This window comes from Echiichthys vipera, assembly GCF_963691815.1.
Source record: "Echiichthys vipera genome assembly, chromosome: 17".
In the NCBI taxonomy this organism is placed as follows: Eukaryota; Metazoa; Chordata; class Actinopteri; order Perciformes; family Trachinidae; genus Echiichthys; species Echiichthys vipera.
The window spans coordinates 6167221-6189173 of NC_139842.1; the positions used below are offsets into that span (position 1 = coordinate 6167221).

General features: G+C 40.8%; 1 protein-coding gene across 1 annotated transcript; it reads right to left on the reverse strand.

Moving 5' to 3' along the window:
- Positions 1-1574: 1574 nt before the first annotated feature.
- On the reverse strand, positions 1575-19000 carry LOC310959697 (aconitate hydratase, mitochondrial-like). The gene is made up of 18 exons (XM_083931151.1): positions 18950-19000; positions 14996-15138; positions 14253-14511; positions 13657-13749; positions 13221-13379; positions 12547-12697; positions 12259-12363; positions 12086-12177; positions 11590-11695; positions 11054-11211; positions 10865-10938; positions 10186-10297; positions 9844-10026; positions 9453-9548; positions 8892-9083; positions 7758-7890; positions 5400-5521; positions 1575-5263 (listed from the first exon to the last, which is right to left on the reverse strand). Exons 1-18 carry the CDS (start codon positions 18983-18985, stop codon positions 5132-5134), a joined length of 2346 nt encoding a protein of 781 aa, XP_083787277.1. The 5' UTR covers positions 18986-19000; the 3' UTR covers positions 1575-5131.
- Positions 19001-21953: the final 2953 nt, after the last annotated feature.

Here is a 21953-nt window from a genome sequence, read left to right on the forward strand (position 1 = left end):
TTAGACGTATGATATTTTAAGTGAGTAACCAGCAACTGAGTTCTTTAGGAAATATGCACATCCATCCCACTAGTAACGTGATACATTATGTTCTGTAAACACAGTGGAGATCTGATCTGAATCACTAAAAACATAAGCAGTGTTTATATTTAGCTTACATCTTTCCGTACAGTACAGTGCACACGTGTCCATGTGCACTATAAAGTCTCGTTTTACTGTGAAGAGTTTGTGCATTTTAACCTGTGGAAAGGTTTGGAAATAGAACTTCAGCATCCAAATATAAACTATTCAAGAAGTTACACAAAACATACTCTTTAAGAGGGATGAGGAAGGGTTTGATTGAGTTATGAAGAAGGTAGGACCAGATAAGTAAAATGTTCATCCTACTCCTTTTTGGACATGTAATATTTATGTTGTTTATGTGATTTAAGATAATTTGTAAATGGAGTTCATCATGTTTTTTTGTCGCGGGTACAAGCGGCCGAAATGTGTTTTCTCAGGAGGGTGGCTGGAGTCTCCCTTAGAGAGAGGGTGAGAAGTTCAGCATCCGTGAGGAACTCGGAGTAGACCCGCTGCTCCTTTGCGTTGAAAGGAGCCAGTTGAGGTGGTTCAGGATCATCTAGTAAGGATGAACCCTGGGCGCCTCCCTAGGGAGGTTTTCCAGGCACGTCCAGCTGGGAGGAGGCCTCGGGGAAGACCCAGGACTAGGTGGGGGGATTAGATCTCCACACTGGCCTGGGAATGCCTCAGGATCCCCCAGTTAGAGCTGGTTAATGTGGCCCGGGAAAGGGAAGTTTGGGGTCCCCTGCTAAAGCTGCTGCCCCCACGACCCGACCCCGGATAAGCGGATGAAGATGAGATGAGACGTTTTTTTGTTATTTTTGTTGCTATTCTTGTTTTTTAAGTGTTAAACTCAACATGCTTTATTGTGATTTTAATAATGAATGTTATAAAATAAGTATACAGTACACAGAATCTTTACACACAGAAGTGCGTTCAGGTATATGTGTTGATATTTCAAAGCTGTGATCTTGAAGAAGAAGAAGAAGAAGAATTCCTTTATCAGTCCCGCGAATGGGGAAATTCAATTTTCACTCTATTATTATTTTATTTTACACACACACACAGGCCCGAAATACACACACATGCTCAGACAGGACCTATATACATGCAATTAATGGAGAGATGTTAGAGCGAGGGGGCTGCCAGTGACCGGCGCCCCGAGCAGTTGGGGGTTCGGTGCCTTGCTCAACAGCACCTCGGCAGTGCCCAGGAGATGAACTGGCACCTCTCCAGCCACCAGTCCACACTCCACACAGGGACTCGAACCAGCAACCCTCCGGTTCCCAGCCCAGTCACCTATGGACATTACTGTATAGACTGAATAGAAAAATGGAGTTCAAAAGAAGCAGCAACCACAACTGAAGTTGATTCTTCCTCGGCTGCGAGAACACGAACAATACTGAGAGTCACATGATCTCATTACTGAATTGTGTCTCAATGACACAACCTGTACAAATAAGAGAATGATTTCACTAAACAAAGAAAAAGACAAAGACACTCACTTCAGCATTTTATCTTTATTAATTTACCAGTTACTGTCAATGTCAAGATATTTTAAACTTCTCAAGCGATAAAAACAGCAGGCGTTTTGAATCATCTACTTTAACAAAGTCAAGATAAACGCAACGAGTGTGAGGGGAATCATCACTAGGAGAAAATATCTGAAACATGTTGAGTACAAAATGACACAATAGGCATGCCTTTACGAACAACATTGGCTTTGTCACTTAACAGTAGCGCTTTGAACCTCAAAGGCTCAAACCAGTGAACAACAAAGCGTCATCTTACATCACAGTATCAGAAAACTGCTTCACAAGCGGCTCCTCTTAATGTTTGTTAAATTAATCACAGGGCTCAAAGTTTTTAACGCCTAATTTCAGGCAGTTTTAAAATCATATAATACTATATATTCCAGTAAAATGTACATATTTCCCCCTGAACCACTTTTCAGGCTCACAAATCGTTTCTTGCTTTGACAGCTGTAATCAGTATTTTGTACGTTTGATGAGTAAGCATCGACCCTGGTGGATTCTGTAGGAGACAAACACCACGTACACGATCAAATCATTACGGACGTGGTGATATATTTGAAAGATCACACAAGGATGGGTGACTTTTTCAAACGTCACAAATCTCAGTATTTTAATGAGGCATCTTTGGCAGTAAATGTGCTGAACTGGTGAGGAGTGTTAACCATCAAAACGACAGGATTAATGAGAACCTGATGATTCTCAAAGTGAACAAATAACCTGCACATGAAATCATTAATGTCAACGCATCTGAAGTTGGGCTGCTGCCATTTCAAATCATCTCTGTCCCTAAAAAACAAGAACAAAACTGAAAACTAGGAAAAATACACAAAGCCCTCACGAGTGCTAAAATTCTGTCTGTCAAAACTGTCAAAGCCCAGCAGTAACCGACAGCTACAATCCAATATCTGCTTTAATTCAACACATAAAGCAGAACCGATTTGCGATTAGATTAATATCTATTCAGTTTAATGAAGACCACAGAGGGGACTCTATATCATGACATGTTACAAGCCGCCACAATATCAGTTAACGGCTTTCATTTAGACAGGCAGCATTCAGCATGTTACTTCCACTTTCAGTCTTCGTAGATATATATATATGGAAATATAATGATTTATCATTTATGTACACACTCCTATACAAACAGCAATATATCACATCATTTACACACAGGTCAGAACTCAGTGACGTTTTTAGTACATAGGGATTTAGCTCACTGAAATTATTAATCCACAGTGTTTTAACTTCCGAGACAGCAGAATGAAGAAGTAATGGACTTTTCTGTTTGATGTGATGATGAGAGCTGAAACGCAGAGGACCAGCAGTACTCCCACATAAAACATAGCTGCAATGACCCCAAAAAAATATATAGCCAGATGGTTTCAGTGACCCACGCCAGGTATACATACAGTAACGGCAAGATTACAATAATGATCTTGATTCTACATTTTCTACTGTCTGAAAACTGGTGAATCAACAGTTATTAGTACAAGTTATATGTCAGTCCTGTAGAGTCACACACGACAGATGTGCACTGAAGAGTAAAATGTTCACAGAGGACAAACGAAGCGTGGCGAAGCACACCTAAAACTACTTTCCTAACTCTACAAAGTGATAGTGTACAGGCATCTGGACACTAGATTGTGCGTTAGTTTGTGTAAGAAGACAGCAGGCTTTCTCATGCTTTGGAGGACCAAACCTCAACCTGAAAAAAACATTCAATTCGAGGACAAACGCAGCCTGTTCGTCTCCCATTACAGCTACGTGAGGCAATTTCACACACTGGCAACTCCAGAGATGATAGTGAGGGGCAACTTGTAAAACTGAGACATTGACAGAGTAACCACGACAACATAACATCTGTGAAGTTTTGCTCCAGACGATTTAAGAGACAAAAGACCTACTATCAAAGAGTAGAGCGTTCTCTGGACATCGCCGCTGGCTTTTTTATGACACTGTTATGCCGCAATTTCCTCTGGGCACAGAAGACTTCCTGTCTGTATAAGCTAAACCACAATTTACATTAAAGATTTTGCCCAGTGCAGCTTCAATGTGGAACAACACAAATGTGGTTACAGCCTATTTCATTTCAGGTTGTGGTTTGGACTGCATGAACCGGCCTGGTGAGAGCAAGAGAGACAGGATGAGCAAAGAGTGGACACACAGATGCAAAGAGACCGATGTTAACCTTGATAAAAACAACCATGCGTAACACACACACACACACACACACACACACACGGAAAAACAAAGATGGAAAAAAAAGAAAAAGGGTAAGGCTAGCGCTAACACAATGGAATTATGTGTTGTGGTTTGTTGTCCCAGTCCCAAGTTTTCACACAATGGGTTGTTATATCATGCAAAAAGACAAGAGGACAAATGGCGAACAATGGAAGAGCAGCAGGGAGCTCACACGGATTCATGTGCTGGGTGAAACGTACCAGAGTGGATAAACTCAAAATAAAAAGTGCCACAATGGACAGCACAAAAACACAAGACTGAGTGAGAGACAGACTGGGCTGCAGCTGTACTGTGACAGCGCATGGGCTGATGGGATTTAAATGACCCTGCTTACAGTAAATACTGTACCTTTGTTTACAGTTTGGCTCCAAACTACTAATGAGTGAGGAAACAATGGACTGGCAGAGTTAATCACCTTTTTGGTGGGTTATTATTAAAGAGAAAACATAGGAAAGATGCTCTTCAGGTGTGGAGATAATGAAGGAAAAGTACATTCATGTGAGTTGAACAACTCAATGAGCTTATTGAGCTGTTTGGATGAAAACTATTGAGACAAAGGAGGTAAAATGGAGAACAAGAACTATCTTGTCTTGGGATGGATTTTGCACTTGAGGATGTTAAAGCTGTTCACTCGTCATTAAATATTAGGAGGCTGTTAACTCATCACTGCTTCATCGATTTCATTTAAAGAGATTGTAATTTGATTAATTCAGGTTTGTCTACTGCTACAAACGGCCATTAAAGACGGCGTAGTTAATAATGAACTATGCTAATGATTCAACCAGGCCGTATTTTCACTAAATCAGGAAAATAAAGCCCCGTTCAATGGAGAGAGATGAGCGCCTGTGTACGCTGAACGCTGCAGGGCATCCCTCAATGAACAACTAAGCTTGACAAATCTGATTTTAAACAGAGGAGTGCTGCCAGTACGAACGATGCTGCCTATTACAGAGACACACACACACATACTGTAAGCTTCGTTATGTGCGCTTGTGTAATTCTGCCTGTCTGTGCGTGTACATGCTCGAGAGCGTGTGTGTGTGTGCGCTTTTCTTCTGTACAGCGACTCTGTGTGTGTGTGCGTGCATGTGTGTTTTTTGTAGCTGAGCATAACTACAGCTGTCCCTCTACCAACATTAACACCAACAAGTCCGGTTACCATCTACCATTCACGTCGTCTCTTCCTCTTTGCGAAGCCCCTCTCTAGGCCCACATTTCTCTCCCTTTTTAACCCATGCCAAGGCCCCTCGATGGCGCCTACAGGCCCCACCTCCCTCCTCCGTCCTCTCCACCAATTACTGGAGCTCCTTCATCCTGTTGAGAGCGGAGCCAGCCTTGAACCACTCGATCTGTGTCTCATTGAAGGTGTGGTTTAGAGTGATTGACTCGTGGCTGCCATCGCTGTGCTTGATCACTGCTGTCAGGGGCTGGAGGGAGGACACGAACAAGATGTGTCAATCATTAATCTTATCCGGTTTTTTTTGTTTTTTTTCTTCGACATAATGTTTAAGGAGCTCAGCTGTCCTCTGGATCAATGTTTCATTAGTGCAGGATATTGCTCACCTTGCCAGGAGAGAAAGATTTCATCCCAGTGATTGAAATCTTGTCGTCGGGGCGGATTTTGTCGTAGTCTAGGGGGTCTGCAAAAGTCAGAGGCAGCAGGCCCTGCTTCTTCAGGTTAGTCTCTGTGAGGAGGGGAAAAAATGGATGGATGGAAACGTGAGACACAGTGATACTGTACTTCCATCAGGTAACAAGAGAAGGGCTCCTTGTCTGTCAGGAGTATTTCTGACTGTTCCACAGAAATACAAGGTCATGGAGAATGACGCCTATTAGTACGCGTGTCTGCTGGTTATTGATTAGCAGAGGTTCTGAATTAGCCGTCCCATTCACACAGAATTCATGCTGTTGGAAATCTTTTTCGTCAAGACCAAATGATGTGTAAAGTGCATTGTGTTGGAAGAGTATGGAGATCATTGCAGATGTGGATGAAGTAACTTTCAGACTGTACTGGTTTAGAAGGACTGACTTACATTGCTGAGGGCGAGCGGAGAGATTTTCAGCCCTGGGAACAATATATGAGCATCATAAATGTAGACTTTACCTGAAATGAAGTTGTGGGCAACTGACTGTGTTTTTTATGTTTGTTTTATTTATTTACTTTATTTTTTTCTGTTTTTTCTTATAATTATTTGATTTGATATATTTATTCATTTATTATTGCTAATTTTAGAAATATTTTTTTATTTTTTATTGATATACTGTCTGATTTTTGAGAGTGAGTGAGTGAGTGGGTGGAGTGAGTGAGTGGAGTGAGTGGAGTGAGTGAGTGAGTGAGTGAGTGAGTGAGTGAGTGAGTGAGTGAGTGAGTGAGTGAGTGAGTGAGTGAGTGAGTGAGTGAGTGAGTGAGTGAGTGAGTGAGTGAGTGAGTGAGTGAGTGAGTGAGTGAGTGAGTGAGTGAGTGAGTGAGTGAGTGAGTGAGTGAGTGAGTGAGTGAGTGAGTGAGTGAGTGAGTGAGTGAGTGAGTGAGTGAGTGAGTGAGTGAGTGAGTGAGTGAGTGAGTGAGTGAGTGTGTGTGTGTGTGTGTGTGTGTGTGTGTGTGTGTGTGTGTGTGTGTGTGTGTGTGTGTGTGTGTGTGTGTGTGTGTGTGTGTGTGTGTGTGTGTGTGTAGGGGTTTATGTCTAGGTAATGTCTGGTTTCAAATGGTTGTATTGTTGTTGTATGTTTTTCGATGTGTAAAAAATTAAAGAAATGATAATAAACATAATGGAAGCAAAACAAATGATGTTGAAAGTTTTGTACAGACATGTAAACTATCAACTAACCAAATCCAGGTACTTTTAGAAAAGCAAATAACTGATATTGTTAGTAAGTGTAACAGCAGGGGCATGGACACGCTGCATCACATAGGCGTTTATACCCGATACACAGACTTAGTCCGTAGTGTGTGGCTGCTGCCAGCTTCACTGTGTGCATACTGCAGGCAAGTAGGCGGGGGTGGAGAGAAAAAAAAGATTCTGGGAGAATCGTAGATACTGTATCTAATTTCGATATTTGAAATTGAAGATTCACTTCAAAAGTATATAGGATAAACATGGACTTAACTGATTTAGTTCTGGAGAAAGGATCGGGACAGATAAGTGTATGCTTCTTCCTACTCCTTTTCAGATACAATATTTATTTATTTATGTTGCTGTTGAGGCGGCAGTAGCTCAGTCTGTGGGGGCACCGACCAATTTCGGAGTGTGGAGTGGTTTGCTGGAGAGGTGCCAGTTTGCCCCCTGGGCTCTGCCAAGGTGCTCCTGAGCAAGGCAGCCGAACCCCCAACAGTCCAGGGCGCCATCCTGTGAGACCTCCCCCTCGCCCTGACATCTCTCCATTCATAATGCACTTATATGGTTCTGTTTATCAGAATTTATACTTTGAGTGTGTTTATATGTTTACTGCTCGTTTCAGTGTTTGTTGTTTTTTAATTGTTACATATTCAAGATAAATGAATAAAAGCAAAACTACACGCAACAGCATTCATTTTGTGTGTTTCTGGTTCCACAGAAATATTTTCATACAGATGAATGAAACATTCCTGAGATGATACAGGCTTTCATCTCCCCACTTACCTAAATCCACACTTCCAAAGCAAACTGGCACTAATGGACTATAATAATAACTTGGAGACGCTCTTAGACACTCCTTATTCTGACAGCAAACATAACTGACTGTAAACATGCCAGCCTAGATAATCACAAGTTTGCTCTGGAACCCAATCACACACAATAGCTCCCCTGTTGCCTCTACCTTTCACAAAGAAAAAGAGCGCCATCATGATAAAATTGCACTGATGTCAGAACATCTTTTAAATGAAAAAGACAGACTGATGTGTGCATGGTTTGTTTGTTTTTTCTCCGCCCCCCTGAAACTAACCGTGGATTCTGGCAAAGCTCTTGACAATGATGGCGCGTCCTCCAAGGTGTCGTGGCTCTAGGGCAGCGTGCTCTCTACTGGACCCTTCTCCGTAGTTCTCATCTCCAACCACCACCCAGTTCACTCCATTGGCCTGAATTATAGAGTTAAACAGAGACAAAGGGAACATTTAAACTGCTGTCAGGACAAGGACAGAGTAGATAAATAAAGAAAAAATGCAAAACTCAAAAATAATTTGGCATGGTGTTTTTTTTTAGTTTGACAGCACTATAATATAGCATGAAGTTACACTTAGATGCCAGTTCATTATGTATATGTAGCTAACACTAATGCAGTCTAACACAACAGTCCTGCAATCGATCCTGCCCTCATGAAGGTTATAATGTCTAGTCTAGTTTGTGGTGCTTTAAAGCTATTCTTACATTTCTGTCCCATCCTCTTCCCCCAGCCTGACCTCTGACACTCCCTCCTCCCCCGACATGTGCAGTGAGAGAGAAATGCTGCGTTACAGTGCCATAGGAAGTCCGAAGTTTCAGACCTCCAACTAGACAAAGTGTCACTCAAATGCCTGTTAAAGTGGAACCTCCATTATCAAAATCGAGGGAGATTAACTACCACAAATTCTCTAGTAGGAGGTTCCACTTTGACAGGCATTTGAGTGACACTTTGTCTAGTTGGAGGTCCGAAACTTCGGACTTCTTATGGCACTGTAACGCAGCATGAGCTCTGCATTGGTCAGACCTTTTATCAGAAATATATGAGAATTGAATATGTGCTGTATATATGTGCTGTATATATGTGCTGTATATATGTGCGGTATATATGTGCGGTATATATGTTCGGTTTAACACCTGGTAGATTTTACATTTTAGTGTGCCATAAGCACTTTAAGATTACAAAAGAAAAGTGTAAAAATGCCAGAAAGGTAAGAATTGTCAGAAATACCTACTGTATACAGTTCAACAGCACCAAAATGATCAAAAACGGACGGGTAGGATTTGTTGCATGACTGTTGTATTGTCTCAGTTGGCGCTAACTGTACCTATACTAATAAACATCCAACTGAGTGTATGTGTGCAATTTGAGTCAATGTAAACATAAAACAAATCATCAACAGACGGCGTCTCATCAAACCTTGTAGTGGCGGGCCACGTCAGGCACACCTCCGTACTCTCCCGTCAGCAGGTTCTTGACCTTGTTGACGGCACTGTTCTCAATGTTGACTGCACCAATCAGCAGATTGTTAGAGATGTTATCCAGGTGACCGCGGAATTTCAGCCAAGGCCCGGCAGCGCTGATGTGGTCAGTGGTGCACTTTCCCTTCACCTGGAGCAGAGGAGGAGAAGAGAGGAAGGGGAGGAGTAGCAAGATTTGACACAGATATTTAACACTACACAATTTATATCATTTGGAGGTTTAGTCACTAAATTACACAACTGAGTTTCAAACAGATGTACCGATTACAAGATTAATCCACTTGGAGAAATTCAAGACTGGATTAAATTAAGTAAAAGGTCACTGTAGGGAAGATTATCAGGTTATCATGCCACTGCATCTCCTTTTCATTCCCCATGAAGTTTGTTTCATGGCTCCTATTACACTCTTATTATAGACAGGTACATTGTGGCAAAAGTCTTGTAATCTGCACTCATCCTTACATCCATATCGACAACTTCTCCTCAATTTCCTACCCACCTTGATGAGGACCCTCATTTCCTCCATGTCTTTTCCATGCCACTTGTCGAAGGGCTCCAGCAGCTGCAGACGGTTGCTGGAAGGGTTCACGTCCACCTGAACAACATCAAGTCAGGGTCATAAAGTCTTGCCTAAAATATTTTCAAAGGCTAGGGGAAGACAACTTCTAGATCAAACTGAATCTTATTTGAACAAAAAAATATTCTCTAGTCATATTTCCGTCTAAACTAAAGCCTTGATCATGCTGTAAATTTACACTTGTTCACTTTTTCATGTACTGGTTCAAACTTTTATCGGGTTGTGACAGAGGATGCTCACTTCACTAAAAGTCTGTGCTGCTTCCTAGATTGTCGCGAATAGTTAATTTTCTTAAGAAAAAAAAAAAAATCACCTGTACTGTGCTGCCCTCAGCCGGGGGGTGCTGGTAGGTGTCCTGGCCTGGGTCGAAGTCTCTGGAGGGGAGCTCGTCTCCGGTGGGGGGTTCCAGCTTGAACTTCTCTCCATTAGGAGCGGTCAGGTAGTCTGTCTCTGGGTTGAAGTTGAGGGTCCCGGCGATGGCCATGGCAGTGACAATCTACATTGATTTATATTCGGCATTTAGGGTGTGCTAATACACACTAATACACAACCACTATGCTGCATGTATGAGCTACTGTAAGTCTGTCAAATGATGCCCATGTAATTATAAATGAGCTTGTATTTTGTGTCATGTTCAACCTGCAGTACTTCTTACCTCAGGAGAGGTGACAAAAGCATGAGTAGCTGGGTTAGCGTCGTTCCTGGCAGTGAAGTTCCTGTTGAAGGACGTGACGATAGTATTCTTCTCTCCTTTTTTTACATCCTTCCTGAAGAAAGTCAAAAGACAGAGCATGTTAGTCTGAGGCGCTGTGTGACCAGGTGGTGAGCCCCCTATTTCAAATCAGTTTACAAGACTAAAAGTCTAAAACCCTGCTAGTGGCCTTTAGTGGCTGCAGTGTTCATTAAATGCAAGTGTTGATGGTTTCCCCGTTCTTACAGCCTTACAAGAGGAAAAGCCATCAAAAGGCTTTCTTCTCTTGGAAGCATTAATGTACAAGTTTCATGCACAGCCTATGAGATTTATTGCCTTTAAATTACATTAAACACACATTAGATTTACATCCGTGGTAGTGTGAGAGGAAAGGTCACCATAAACAGTATTCATTCTACGGGGAATATAAATATTCACAGTACAGTAAATGGAAATCCAGTCATTCGTTTTCATGAACCAGGGTTGTTAAAGAGGAAATACTGAAATGAAAGTTAAAAGATATCATTATCTGAAGAATACTTCTACAAAATGTCATTGAAATCTGGCCAGTAGTTGTCAAGATAGACTGCCATGACCCTGCTGCCACTGGGGCACAATAATCCTTTATAAATTAGCTGCATACCTGTCCCACTGTCCGATGCAGGGTCCACAAGCATTGGCGAGTACGACTCCACCAACATCGCTCAGGATCTTGGCCTGAAAGAGGAACAACTCGGATTTGAGAGTCTTTCAATCATACACAATTATATAAATGTCTTTGTGCCCAGATGGTATGTGTCACTCTCTAAATGTCGGTGAGCTTCTGACTCACGTATCCATCTCTCTCGATAGTGGCGCGGATCTGCTCAGAACCAGGGGTGACTGTGAACTGGGCTTTGCACTTCAGACCTTTATCCAGAGCCTGCTTGGCCAGAGAAGCTGCTCTGCCCATGTCCTCGTAGCTCGAGTTGGTGCAGCTGCCGATCAGTCCTGCAAGAGACGAGTTCAATGGATGTCAGAGAACTGAGAACTAGAAAACTGAAGTGAATGAGTACACAGTTGGAAGTATTCATCTATTTTCGCATTGGAAATGAGAGAAAAAGGGAGGAGACAAAAAAACAAGCAGGTCTTTGATTATACATCTTTATCATCTTAACCATATACAACTCATTCTGTCAATGATTGGAATTAAACTGCAGTAAGCTATTTTAGAGGACAACACGACAGAGCTGTAATGTGATCTGATCATATCTGGTCAATAACACAGCTTGTAGGATCAAAGAAAGAAATATAACATTTCACAAGACAAAGCAAAAAAAACAAACATTGACAATTGTAAGATAATACAGCTGTGTGCCAAACACTGACCAACTTTAACCTCCAGGGGCCAGCCGCTCTTCTTAGCCGTAGCCCCGATCTCAGACACAGGATGGGCCAGGTCAGGGGTGAACGGCCCGTTGATGTGGGGCTTCAACTGTTAGTGGAGAATTATAATGAAGGACAGTTCGAATTTGAGCAATGTAGGACATGTTTGTGTTTGCTATAAACATTCTTTTCCAAAAATAGAAACTTGAAAAAGAGGAACGCAATAGGAGCAAAATAAGCTGCCTCATGCCCTATCACAACCACATGGCACGGAACAAGACGGAGCAAAAGTATGGGAAGTATGGGGATGTTCCTACAGTCTGTTTGACTGTTAAAAATTGTTAATTACATTGATTTCTTTGAATACAAATTGCTAAAGAAGTATACTCTGATGATTACTATGTAGTGCAGACAGTAAATAATGAGTATGTAGTATGGATTTGGGACATGGATAATCATTTCTTACATTACATGACTCTACAAAATGTTTCTGACTCACCTCGCTCAGGTTAATCTCTACGAGCTGGTCGTATTCACAGCCGTTATCTGGTACCAGGTCATCTTTGAACTGCTCAGCCACAGAGGCAATCTCTGAGAGGGAATGAAGGAGTAGTTGTATGTAAGACACAGTGAATAAAGACTAAACAGACAGACTGACAGTAAGAGACTGACCTCCACGGCCAGTTTTCTCCATGTACGTCTTCATACGGTGGTTGTAGGGGAAAAGGGAAGTGGTGGCTCCAATCTCAGCACCCATGTTACAGATAGTGGCCATTCCTGAAAAAAAAGTAACACTTTAGCCTTAGAGTAAAATTTACTGCACTAAAGTTGAGGAAATGTATCTAGTCAAGCCAGATATGGAAGGTAGTTGAAGCTGTCACTGTTGTTCCTTTCTTTATTTTACCCATGTAAACACAGAAAATATCTTTCCCCATGTGCTGTAACGTTTCTCCTCCTTACCGGTGCAGGAGATGGAGTCGACTCCAGGCCCATGATACTCCACAATGGCTCCAGTGCCACCTTTCACAGTCAGGATGCCAGCCACCTTCAGGATGACATCCTTTGGAGAGGTCCAGCCAGACAAGCTTCCTGTCAGCTTTACTCCAATCACCTGAAGGAAAAGAAACCCAAAGGTTAACAGACCAATCATGCTGAGGAGGAGACTGCTTGGAAATCAGCTCACACACCATCAGTCAAAGACTTATAATCTAATAATAGGGAGGTAACATATAAACGGGTATCCTTCTCATTGCTGGGCAGGGTGGAACGGTATTATTTTAAATGTTTACACACGCACGCATGCACGATCCCTATAATGACGCAGCCTCTATTTTAATTTTAATGTTTTTATTTATATTTTACTTGTATTGTAATTTTTCCTTTTTCTTTGTTTTTTTTATGCTAGGTAATTGTTTTAGTCCACTGTTTTTAGTCATATGGTGTATATTGTCCTTTACTGTCCTTGTTTCATGTCTGTTTATATTTCAATGTCTTCCTAAGTTTTAATAAAGTGTTAATCCAGAAAAGAAAAAGAAAAAAACTAACAGACAGAAACATTCCTGGAGATATTTAGTGTTTGAAATTGCTAATGAAATTCAAATGAATTCACAAGATTTCAGGTGTCAAGAACTCACGTTAGGACACTTGAGCTCCCAAGGGATTCCAGCCATGACGTCCACGGCGTCAGCGCCACCCACTCCGATACAGATGGAGCCCAGACCTCCGCCATTGGGAGTGTGGGAGTCTGTACCAATCAGCATCACTCCAGGATAGGCGTAATTCTCCAGGATGATCTGTCCAAAGAAAGAGACATTCACAGTCAATCACACAATTTTCCTTTGGGGCATAAAGTTACTATACAGGGATTTGAAATAGACTATGTTTCTGGGAATGCTCTTTTCTTGGAGTCCTTCCAGAAAATAAGTCAATAGAAGTATGTTGAACACATTCAACAGTCTGCAGAATGAAGGTCAAACATGAGAGAGAACAAGAGAGAGAAATAACAATATGCAAAACATTTTTGTACTAAAAAAGCCATTCATATCATCATTATAAATCAGTGTACTGTACCTGATGGATGATCCCTGATCCGGGTTTCCAGAAGCCAACTCCATATTTGGAAGCAGCAGTTGCAAGAAAGTTGTACACTTCCTCGTTTACTTCCTGTTTGAAGAGTAATTGGGGAGTTATTTTCGTTTATGATACATGAGTGTCCAAGATGTAACCATGACAAAACCAAGTCCTGATGAGGTTGGTATCGGATACACACTTTGCAAGTGTACAGGCTTAGTGTTGATGTGCGTGTGTGCGTGCGTGCGTGCGTGCGTGCGTGTGTGTGTCAGATCATGTCTATTTGTCAGGACTCTCTGTCTGATCAGATTACACTGAAACCCGTAAAAGAATTGAAGCCAGTAGCCTAGCAGGAGTCACAAAAGCATGCATCTCATTAGGTCTTTTAAATCTTTTCTTTTGCCCGGGGTGCAACGGGTCCAAAAAATCCAAAAGAAGCTCATAAAAATTTGCATGTTTAAATAATAATAATTTTTCAGGTGTGATGTGTGTGTTTAATGTGTAGTACACAGTTTATAACTGTGTTTATAACTGTGTACTTTGCCTTGCAGTATATATATATAATACTCCATCCATCCATCTCTGTCTGTCCTCACCTTAGCCCTCTGCAGGTCCTCAACCCCTCCGATCTGAGCTTCAATCAGATGATCGCAGTGGATGGTGGAGGGAACCGCCACCTTGGCCAGACCACTGCTGATGAACTGAAGCATTGCCATCTGAGCTGTGGCATCCTGCATAGCCACGCGGTCTGGACGCAGGCGCAGATAGGTGCGGCCACGGTCGATCTCCTGCCCTGCTGGATCATCCAGGTGACCGTACACAATCTTCTCCGACAGAGTGAGTGGCCTGCCGAGCCTGGTGGAGTGGATTAGTAGAAAGATGTGATACGAACTTTGCTGTTTTGTTGCTGTGAGTGTTTGCAGTAGTTATAATATCAATACATATATATTTGAAGTGTTCTTAAAGTGCCCTTCTGTGTTTTGTCTCACTTCTGCAAAGTACAATATTTCATCTAATGCCAAGAATCACATAAAAACAACAATGATAGCTGTGAACACCAAAAGTTACTATGGCTTATCAGGACAGCAAACACTTGGGGGGGGGGGGGGGGGTAACAGTTCATATAACAGCCACACAGAAGGATTTTCCTATTCCTGGATTACAGCATGTAAGAGGGAGCACCGGGACATCCAAAGTTAGCTCCCTCACAAGCCACACTGTAATGTCACAAGATTAACTGTGCAGCTGTAATAAACACCAGCCATTCCTCACGAGCCAAACTATTATCAACAAGAACTGTTTATGTTCATGTGTATTTTTGAAAAGGGCAGCTGCTGACCTCCTGCGCACAATGTTGATGTTCTCATGCATCTTCTCATAGTTAATGGTGGAGCCGGGCTCAAAGCGGCTCATGGCCACCTTGGCCTTGGCGCTGAAGGCTGCGGAGACATGTAAACGCCTTGCCCCGGTTCCAAGGGCCAGCTAGAGCGGAGGAAACAGAAGACAGTTTTGAGAAGTGACAGTTTAGTTAAATAATAACTATGCAGAGGAAATAGAGGCAATTCAGTTAAGCAAGAATGGGACCATGTGAGGATTGTTAAAAAACATAATCTTAAGTGACACCCGTAAAAATGTGGAGTATAGAAAGACAGAAGGAGAATCCTGCATTTTGGTCACAAAAGGCGGAGCCAGTTTGGTTACAGATTAGAGGTTAGAGGTTTCATAAACTCTGAGGCTAACCCTGACCTCTGAGTTGACTAATCCTTTGTTTGCAGGTCCAGAACAGCTGATCAGAGTCAGTCCGATCAACTCAATTGAGCTCTGATACTACGATTCACCATGGCAACAGGTAAATAAAAGGCGGAGCCTCCATTTTAATTCAGTGGATTTAGAGATACGAATGCATGTAGGTATATGCAGACTGTGTGTGTCTATTTTTCCAAAAAGAGCCGGAGTCAGAGAGGGTGAAAGTGTAATTAAGTTCACACAAAGTTTTATTCGGTGCTGTCCTTTAATTTGTCATTTAAAAATGTAGTGGAAGGTTTAAAAAATACTTAACCTAGACCAAAGACATATAGAGACATCATAGTAAGCTCACAGACTGAACCAGTAATAATGTGTCGATTTGCACTTGAGGTGTTGAGGTTTATTTACAGCAGGTTTAAATGTTAGACATCTTTATTGGATCTGGTGGTAACTTTAAACACAGTTACTGAAGTGCTGTTAAAACACATTGAAAAAAACCTCACTCAAATTTCATTCTTAATGTGAGGGAATAAGGAAATGACTGACAGAAGATAAAAGCAGTAACTTTAGATAGCCCTGAGTAACAAACGAATATCCAACCAGCATTTTGATTCTGACATTCAGTAAAAACCTTCACTAGGTTTTGACACGGACTGATCGATGAGAAAATTAAACAACGCGCCTGGCTCTGTAAGAGGGAAGAAAACCTGCCGTGAACCGGTTATGGTCACAGAGTTGGTTACCATGGCAACTGTGCGATTGTTTAAATTACCCTTCTTTCTGTTTCCCTCATCTCAGGGTAAACAAACTCAAAGAGTTTTCACTAATCCTTCTTTCTGGGGCACTGAAAGAAATATTCTACAAGTTCAGACTTAGAAAATGTAATTTGCCTATGTAAGCTGTGTACAGTAGGCTGTTATGTGATATGAATAAAATGAATGAATGCATTGCTGTAGTTGAATGCAATAGGAGACAGTTGCTGGAGGATATTATTGAAGTAAATAAATGTATTTGGGCATTTCTATAGGCTCACTTTGTGCAATATGTTCCCATGTGTCATTTTCAATGATATCCTATTTTATAAGCATTATCTACCTGAAATACATAATACAATACTTGTAAAAAATACACTTTGTCCTGGGGGGAAATGACAATTATCTGTTTCATATGGCTTGAGATTACTTATAACTAAGATTTGGGAAAGTATGGGTTTTAGGGTCGTATTTTTTTTTATAATTTTATAATAGGGTGAGCAGACGGTTTCAGTTAAAACAAGCCTTGTGACACATGAGGAATATTAGTCTTTATGTTGCACAAGTGGTTTGACATAATTCAATGAAACGGTTTAAATGCATAGCTTTATTAAGCTATTGTTGAATAACATGATAACGATATTACTTAAGATAAATAACACAGATACAAAGCAGTATTCTACTCATATCTTTTAGAGATACGACGATCCAATACCCGGATCGGATATCGGCCTCTGATATTGACCAATTAGCTGGATCAGGGATCGGATATCGGATGAATGAGGCCGATCCAGTCATTTCTTTTTTATTCATATCAAACACAGCAAGTTAATTAAGCCATTGTTTGTTGGGTTTCAGACAGCTGCTATATTTTATATTACATTTTTTCTGTTTGCAAAGCACTTTACATGCAAGTGTTATTTATTTCTTTTTGCTGCTAATGTACACTTCGTTATTTGTTAATAAATAATATTAAGTGAGACTATGGCCTTTTCTACATTGCTTTGCTACACTGTAAACTGATTCTCTTGAAATGGAAAAGGACTATGGTATTATCTCATGAACGTTGGCTGAAGGAGGTAATGGCACATCTCAAACTCAGACAACTCAAGCACACTACTCTAGTACCTTTTTTCCTTCTTTTCAGGTAGACCCTGCTCCTGTTCTCAAACATTGTGTGTAATAGGTTTATTCTCATGCCCCCCCTAACGCTTTTTCTCCTTTATACCATATGATGTGTTTTTATAGGAATAATGGATGTATGTGATTGTTTATGTGTGATGATGTTACCTGTGTGAGAACAGTTTTATGATTTATATTCTGAAATGTCACTTAAAATATTACTGATAATAATAAATAAACTATGTGTAAATAAACTAAGAAACTGTTGAAGCACCTAGAAAAGCAAAACCTGACCCAGCAGACAACAAAACTAAAGTTATTCATTATTTACAAGACATGACAGAGTCTGTCTGTCGAAGAATTGATTTTAAAATGCTACTGTTGGTTTACAAAGAACTGAATGGTTTAGGGCCTAAATACATTTCTGATATTCTGCATTACTATGAGCCATCCAGAGCTCTCAGATAGTCCGCAGAGTTAAAACTTAACATGGAGAGGCAGCGTCCAGTTCTTATGCTCCACATATCTGGAACAAACTCCCAGAAATCTGCAGGTCTGCCTCAACTCTCAGCTCATTCAAATCAGACTGAAGACTTCTCTGTTGTTTCTGTTGGCCGCTGCCTTTCAGTAAATCATACAATTTAGAAGAAGAAGAAGAAGAAGAACTACTTTAGTTATCCCGCACGGGGAAATTGAATTTTTTCACTCTTATTATTAATCATGTTACACACACAGGCCCGAAATACACGCATGCACAGACAGGACCTATACATGCAATTAAGGAGAGATGTTAGAGCGAGGGGGCTGCCAGTGACCAGCGCCCCGAGCAGTTGGGGGTTCGGTGCCTTGCTCAACAGCACCTCGGCAGTGCCCAGGAGATGAACTGGCACCTCTCCAGCCACCAGTCCACGCTCCATACATGGTCCACACAGGGACTTCAACCAGCGACCCTATGGTTCCCAGCCAAGTCACCTATGGACTGAGCAACTGCTTACTACACTGTAACTTCTATTCCTTTGATATTCTTTTATTTATTTATTTTATTTCATTTGCTTGTTTCTATTTTTTTGAACTATTTTATCTGAGTGTCATTTTATATCTAAATGCCATTTTTATATGTGTTTTTTTCCCAGTGCTTTTGATGTTTTAAGTAAAGTATTTGGAAATTACCTTGTTGTTGTTGTTTACCCACCGAAGGCCCTGTGCTATTTAACATGAACGTATATCTACTAATTTGATCCTCTACCCAGCACAGGAGCAGGAACACACCCGTGTGTAGAGTCCCCGCTGTCAGGAGTGAACTGTTGTGAAGTGCGTGTGTAGAAAACTCGGTAACCTTGCGATCACCTTGTCAACACCAGGGTGTTTAGGGCCGTGTGCAGCCACTTGCACACTGATGTTGACGGAGCCTGACACTGCTTTTACAAAAACACGTTATAATATCGGTTGTTGGAAGTCGGACGTGGTTTATAACCGTTACAACGCGTCGCTGTCATGAGTCAAACGGGGACACGGTGACCTGACTGACGGCGGCTCGGTGGGACATTTACCCGCTGTCGGTCGACCTTCCGCTGAAACGGCTCCACTACACGACACAACACGGGTGTTGTCACATCTGTACTCGATAACAAGGCAGTTGTGAAGCTCTGTACAAGTAAAAAACGGTTTCTTACCTGCAGCCTAGTGACTGTCAAACAGTAAGACGCCATTTTGTTCACTGACAAAGATGATTGTCGCCCTAATGTGACGTAACCGGCTGACGGAGACCGTTATTTTTGATATTGGGTCAAAAAAATGTTATTGGCTGAAATAAAATAATTTTCTATTACTTAAAGTACAAAAATGTTAGTATAATAAAGTTATTAAAATTATTATTATTATTATTATTATTATTATTATTATTATTATTATTATTATTATTATTATTATTATTATTATTATTACCATTATTGGGCTGCAGTAGTTCAGTTCATAGGTGACTTGGCTGGGAACCAGAGGGTCGCAGGTTCGAGTCCCTGTGTGGAGCGTGGACTGGTGGCTGGAGAGGTGCCAGTTCATCTCCTGGGCACTGCCGAGGTGCTGTTGAGCAAGACACTGAACCCCCAACTGCTCGGGGCGCCGGTCACTGGCAGCCCCCTCGCTCTAACATCTCTCCATTGGTTGCATGTATAGGTCCTGTCTGTGCATGTGTGTGTATTTCGGGCCTGTGTGTGTGTGTAAAATGAAAAAATAGAGTGAAAATTGAATTTCCCCATTGCGGGGCAATTCTTCCTCTTCTTCTTTTATTCCCAGATGCTGTTCCTGGCATGATAAACACTTAATTTCCATAGCGTCACTAATAAGTAAGTTACATCATTAATCCCATATTTATTGCAGTACCCTTTGCTTTCTGAACCATTAAACTGTTATCAACTGTGTTTTTTTATGTATGGACCTTTTCAAAGATGTGAACATAAACAGTCCTAGTTTATTTCCTGTTGCAGTGAATGTGAATGACAGCAGCTGACAGGAAGTTAACAAGGAACACGGCTGTTGCCTAGCAATGGGAAAGGTCTATATATTTAGGCTATATCTATATCTGTACATAGTAGTTAAGTTTATGTTCACCTTTTTCTATTTAGTTTACCTTGTTTTTTCCTGCATGTCTATTTCTGTGTATGTAAATTGAGAGTGAGTCTAAGGCCTTGTATGTGTTCACACTGACTTGGCCATTTAAGCTGATTCTGATTATTTATATTAATATTTTTATAATGATTTTTTGTTGTTATTGTTGTTGTTTCATAAACATTTTGATGAGACCTAAAACATGCTTATACTATCGCTCTTCCTACAGTCCTCTGAACTTTATTGACATATTTGAAAATACCTACATGACATGTGTCCTGATAAAACCTGTATTTCCCGTAAATCTAATCTCTGTCTCACGTGTATGAACGAGGTAGTGGTGAGAAGTAGCAGGCATTTTCTAGAGTGCTGCAGCCTGCAGTTAAGTAATGTTTTGAAGTAGACGTCTTGTACTTCACTTAAGTTGCTCCATTTGTGCTACTTTAAATTCAGAGGAAAATATTGTACCATAATTACTCCCTTTATTTGACAGTTAGGGTTTCAGATTTTAGGCCTACAAAACATACGACCATCTAACAAAATATTACAAAACATATGGAGATTAAATTATCCAACATTGTGTAAAATAATTAGCTCTCCCTATATAAAGTATGGACGTGTTAAACATTATATAAACATCAGCGTGTATTAGCTCACAGTGTAGCAGCGTCTAAACACAGACTCACCTGTTAACTTCATCTTGCTAAATTCACACTTTTTTCTGTCTGTATATATTGAATCTGCACTCTGTTTAAATATAGATAGTTTAATGTCTATGTCAGCTGTGTACAGTAGGCTGTTATGTGATATGAATAAAATTAATGAATGCATTGCTGTAGTTGAATGCAATAGGAGACAGTTGCTGGAGGATATTATTGAAGTAAATAAATGTACTTGGGCATTTCTATAGGCTCACTTTGTGCAATATGTTCCCATGTGTCATTTTCAATGATATCCTATTTTATAAGCATTATCTACCTGAAATACATAATACTTGTAAAAAAATACACTTTGTCCTGGGGGGAAATGGCAATTATCTGTTTCATATGGCTTGAGATTACTTATAACTAAGATTTGGGAAAGTATGGGTTTTAGGGTCGTATTTTTTTATATAATTTTATAATAGGGTGAGCAGACGACCCCGGTTTCAGTCCATATTATTCCAAAACAAGCCTTGTGACACATGAGGAATATTAGTCTTTATGTTGCACAAGTGGTTTGACATAATTCAATGAAATGGTTTAAATGTATAAGAGTTTTTTATTCTGAATATCAAATGAATGTTGAATGTCAAAGTGACTTAACACCCTGTGGACCAAAAAATGGCCCCGGATATTGTCTCAGAAATCAAATATACACAGTCAAACTCAGGATATACTACTCCAGGTCAATAACCATACTCCAGGCAATAAAACTGTTGAACTGTGTGGATGCATAATAAACCTGGAGTCACCAAAAAGCTAAAGCACGTCCTATTCTTTAACACTCTTATCCCCCCCACATCATTTAGTGATGGGAACACCATTTCCCACAAGCCCCCGGTAAAAGTCAGGTCGCTTTAGCTGCTGAATGGACGCTGCAGCCCAATAATCTGTAGGTCCTCCCCCATCTCAGCCAATAGAGACTCTGTTGCTATCACCTCTTATATTTTTAGCAAATTGTTTCCAGCACCGTAGGAAACTACAAATATCCCTCCGCAAATTAAACTAGAGCCCGCTAGGTAAACATGGAGGAAACAACATCCTAATGTTTTGTGTTTTTTATTTCGCTTCTTATAAAACAAGACAATGAATCGACATGTGGTCTAGAAATAAATTAATAGCAGCCTAACATGCTTGTTTTATTTGTTTTTAAAAAAAAAAAAAGCAATCTGCTGTTTAATATTAATGTAGATATTATGCATAAAGATTGCATTCGTAATTTGCCGACAGGAAAACATATGCATGAATCCAGTTGTATGGAATAACCAAGCAGCAGATACTACAATATGAAGAAAGTAGTCCCTGCCGTCACGGGCGTGTGGGCGAGTCACACTGTATAAATACGCCGGGTTGTCAAACAGTAAAGTTTCTC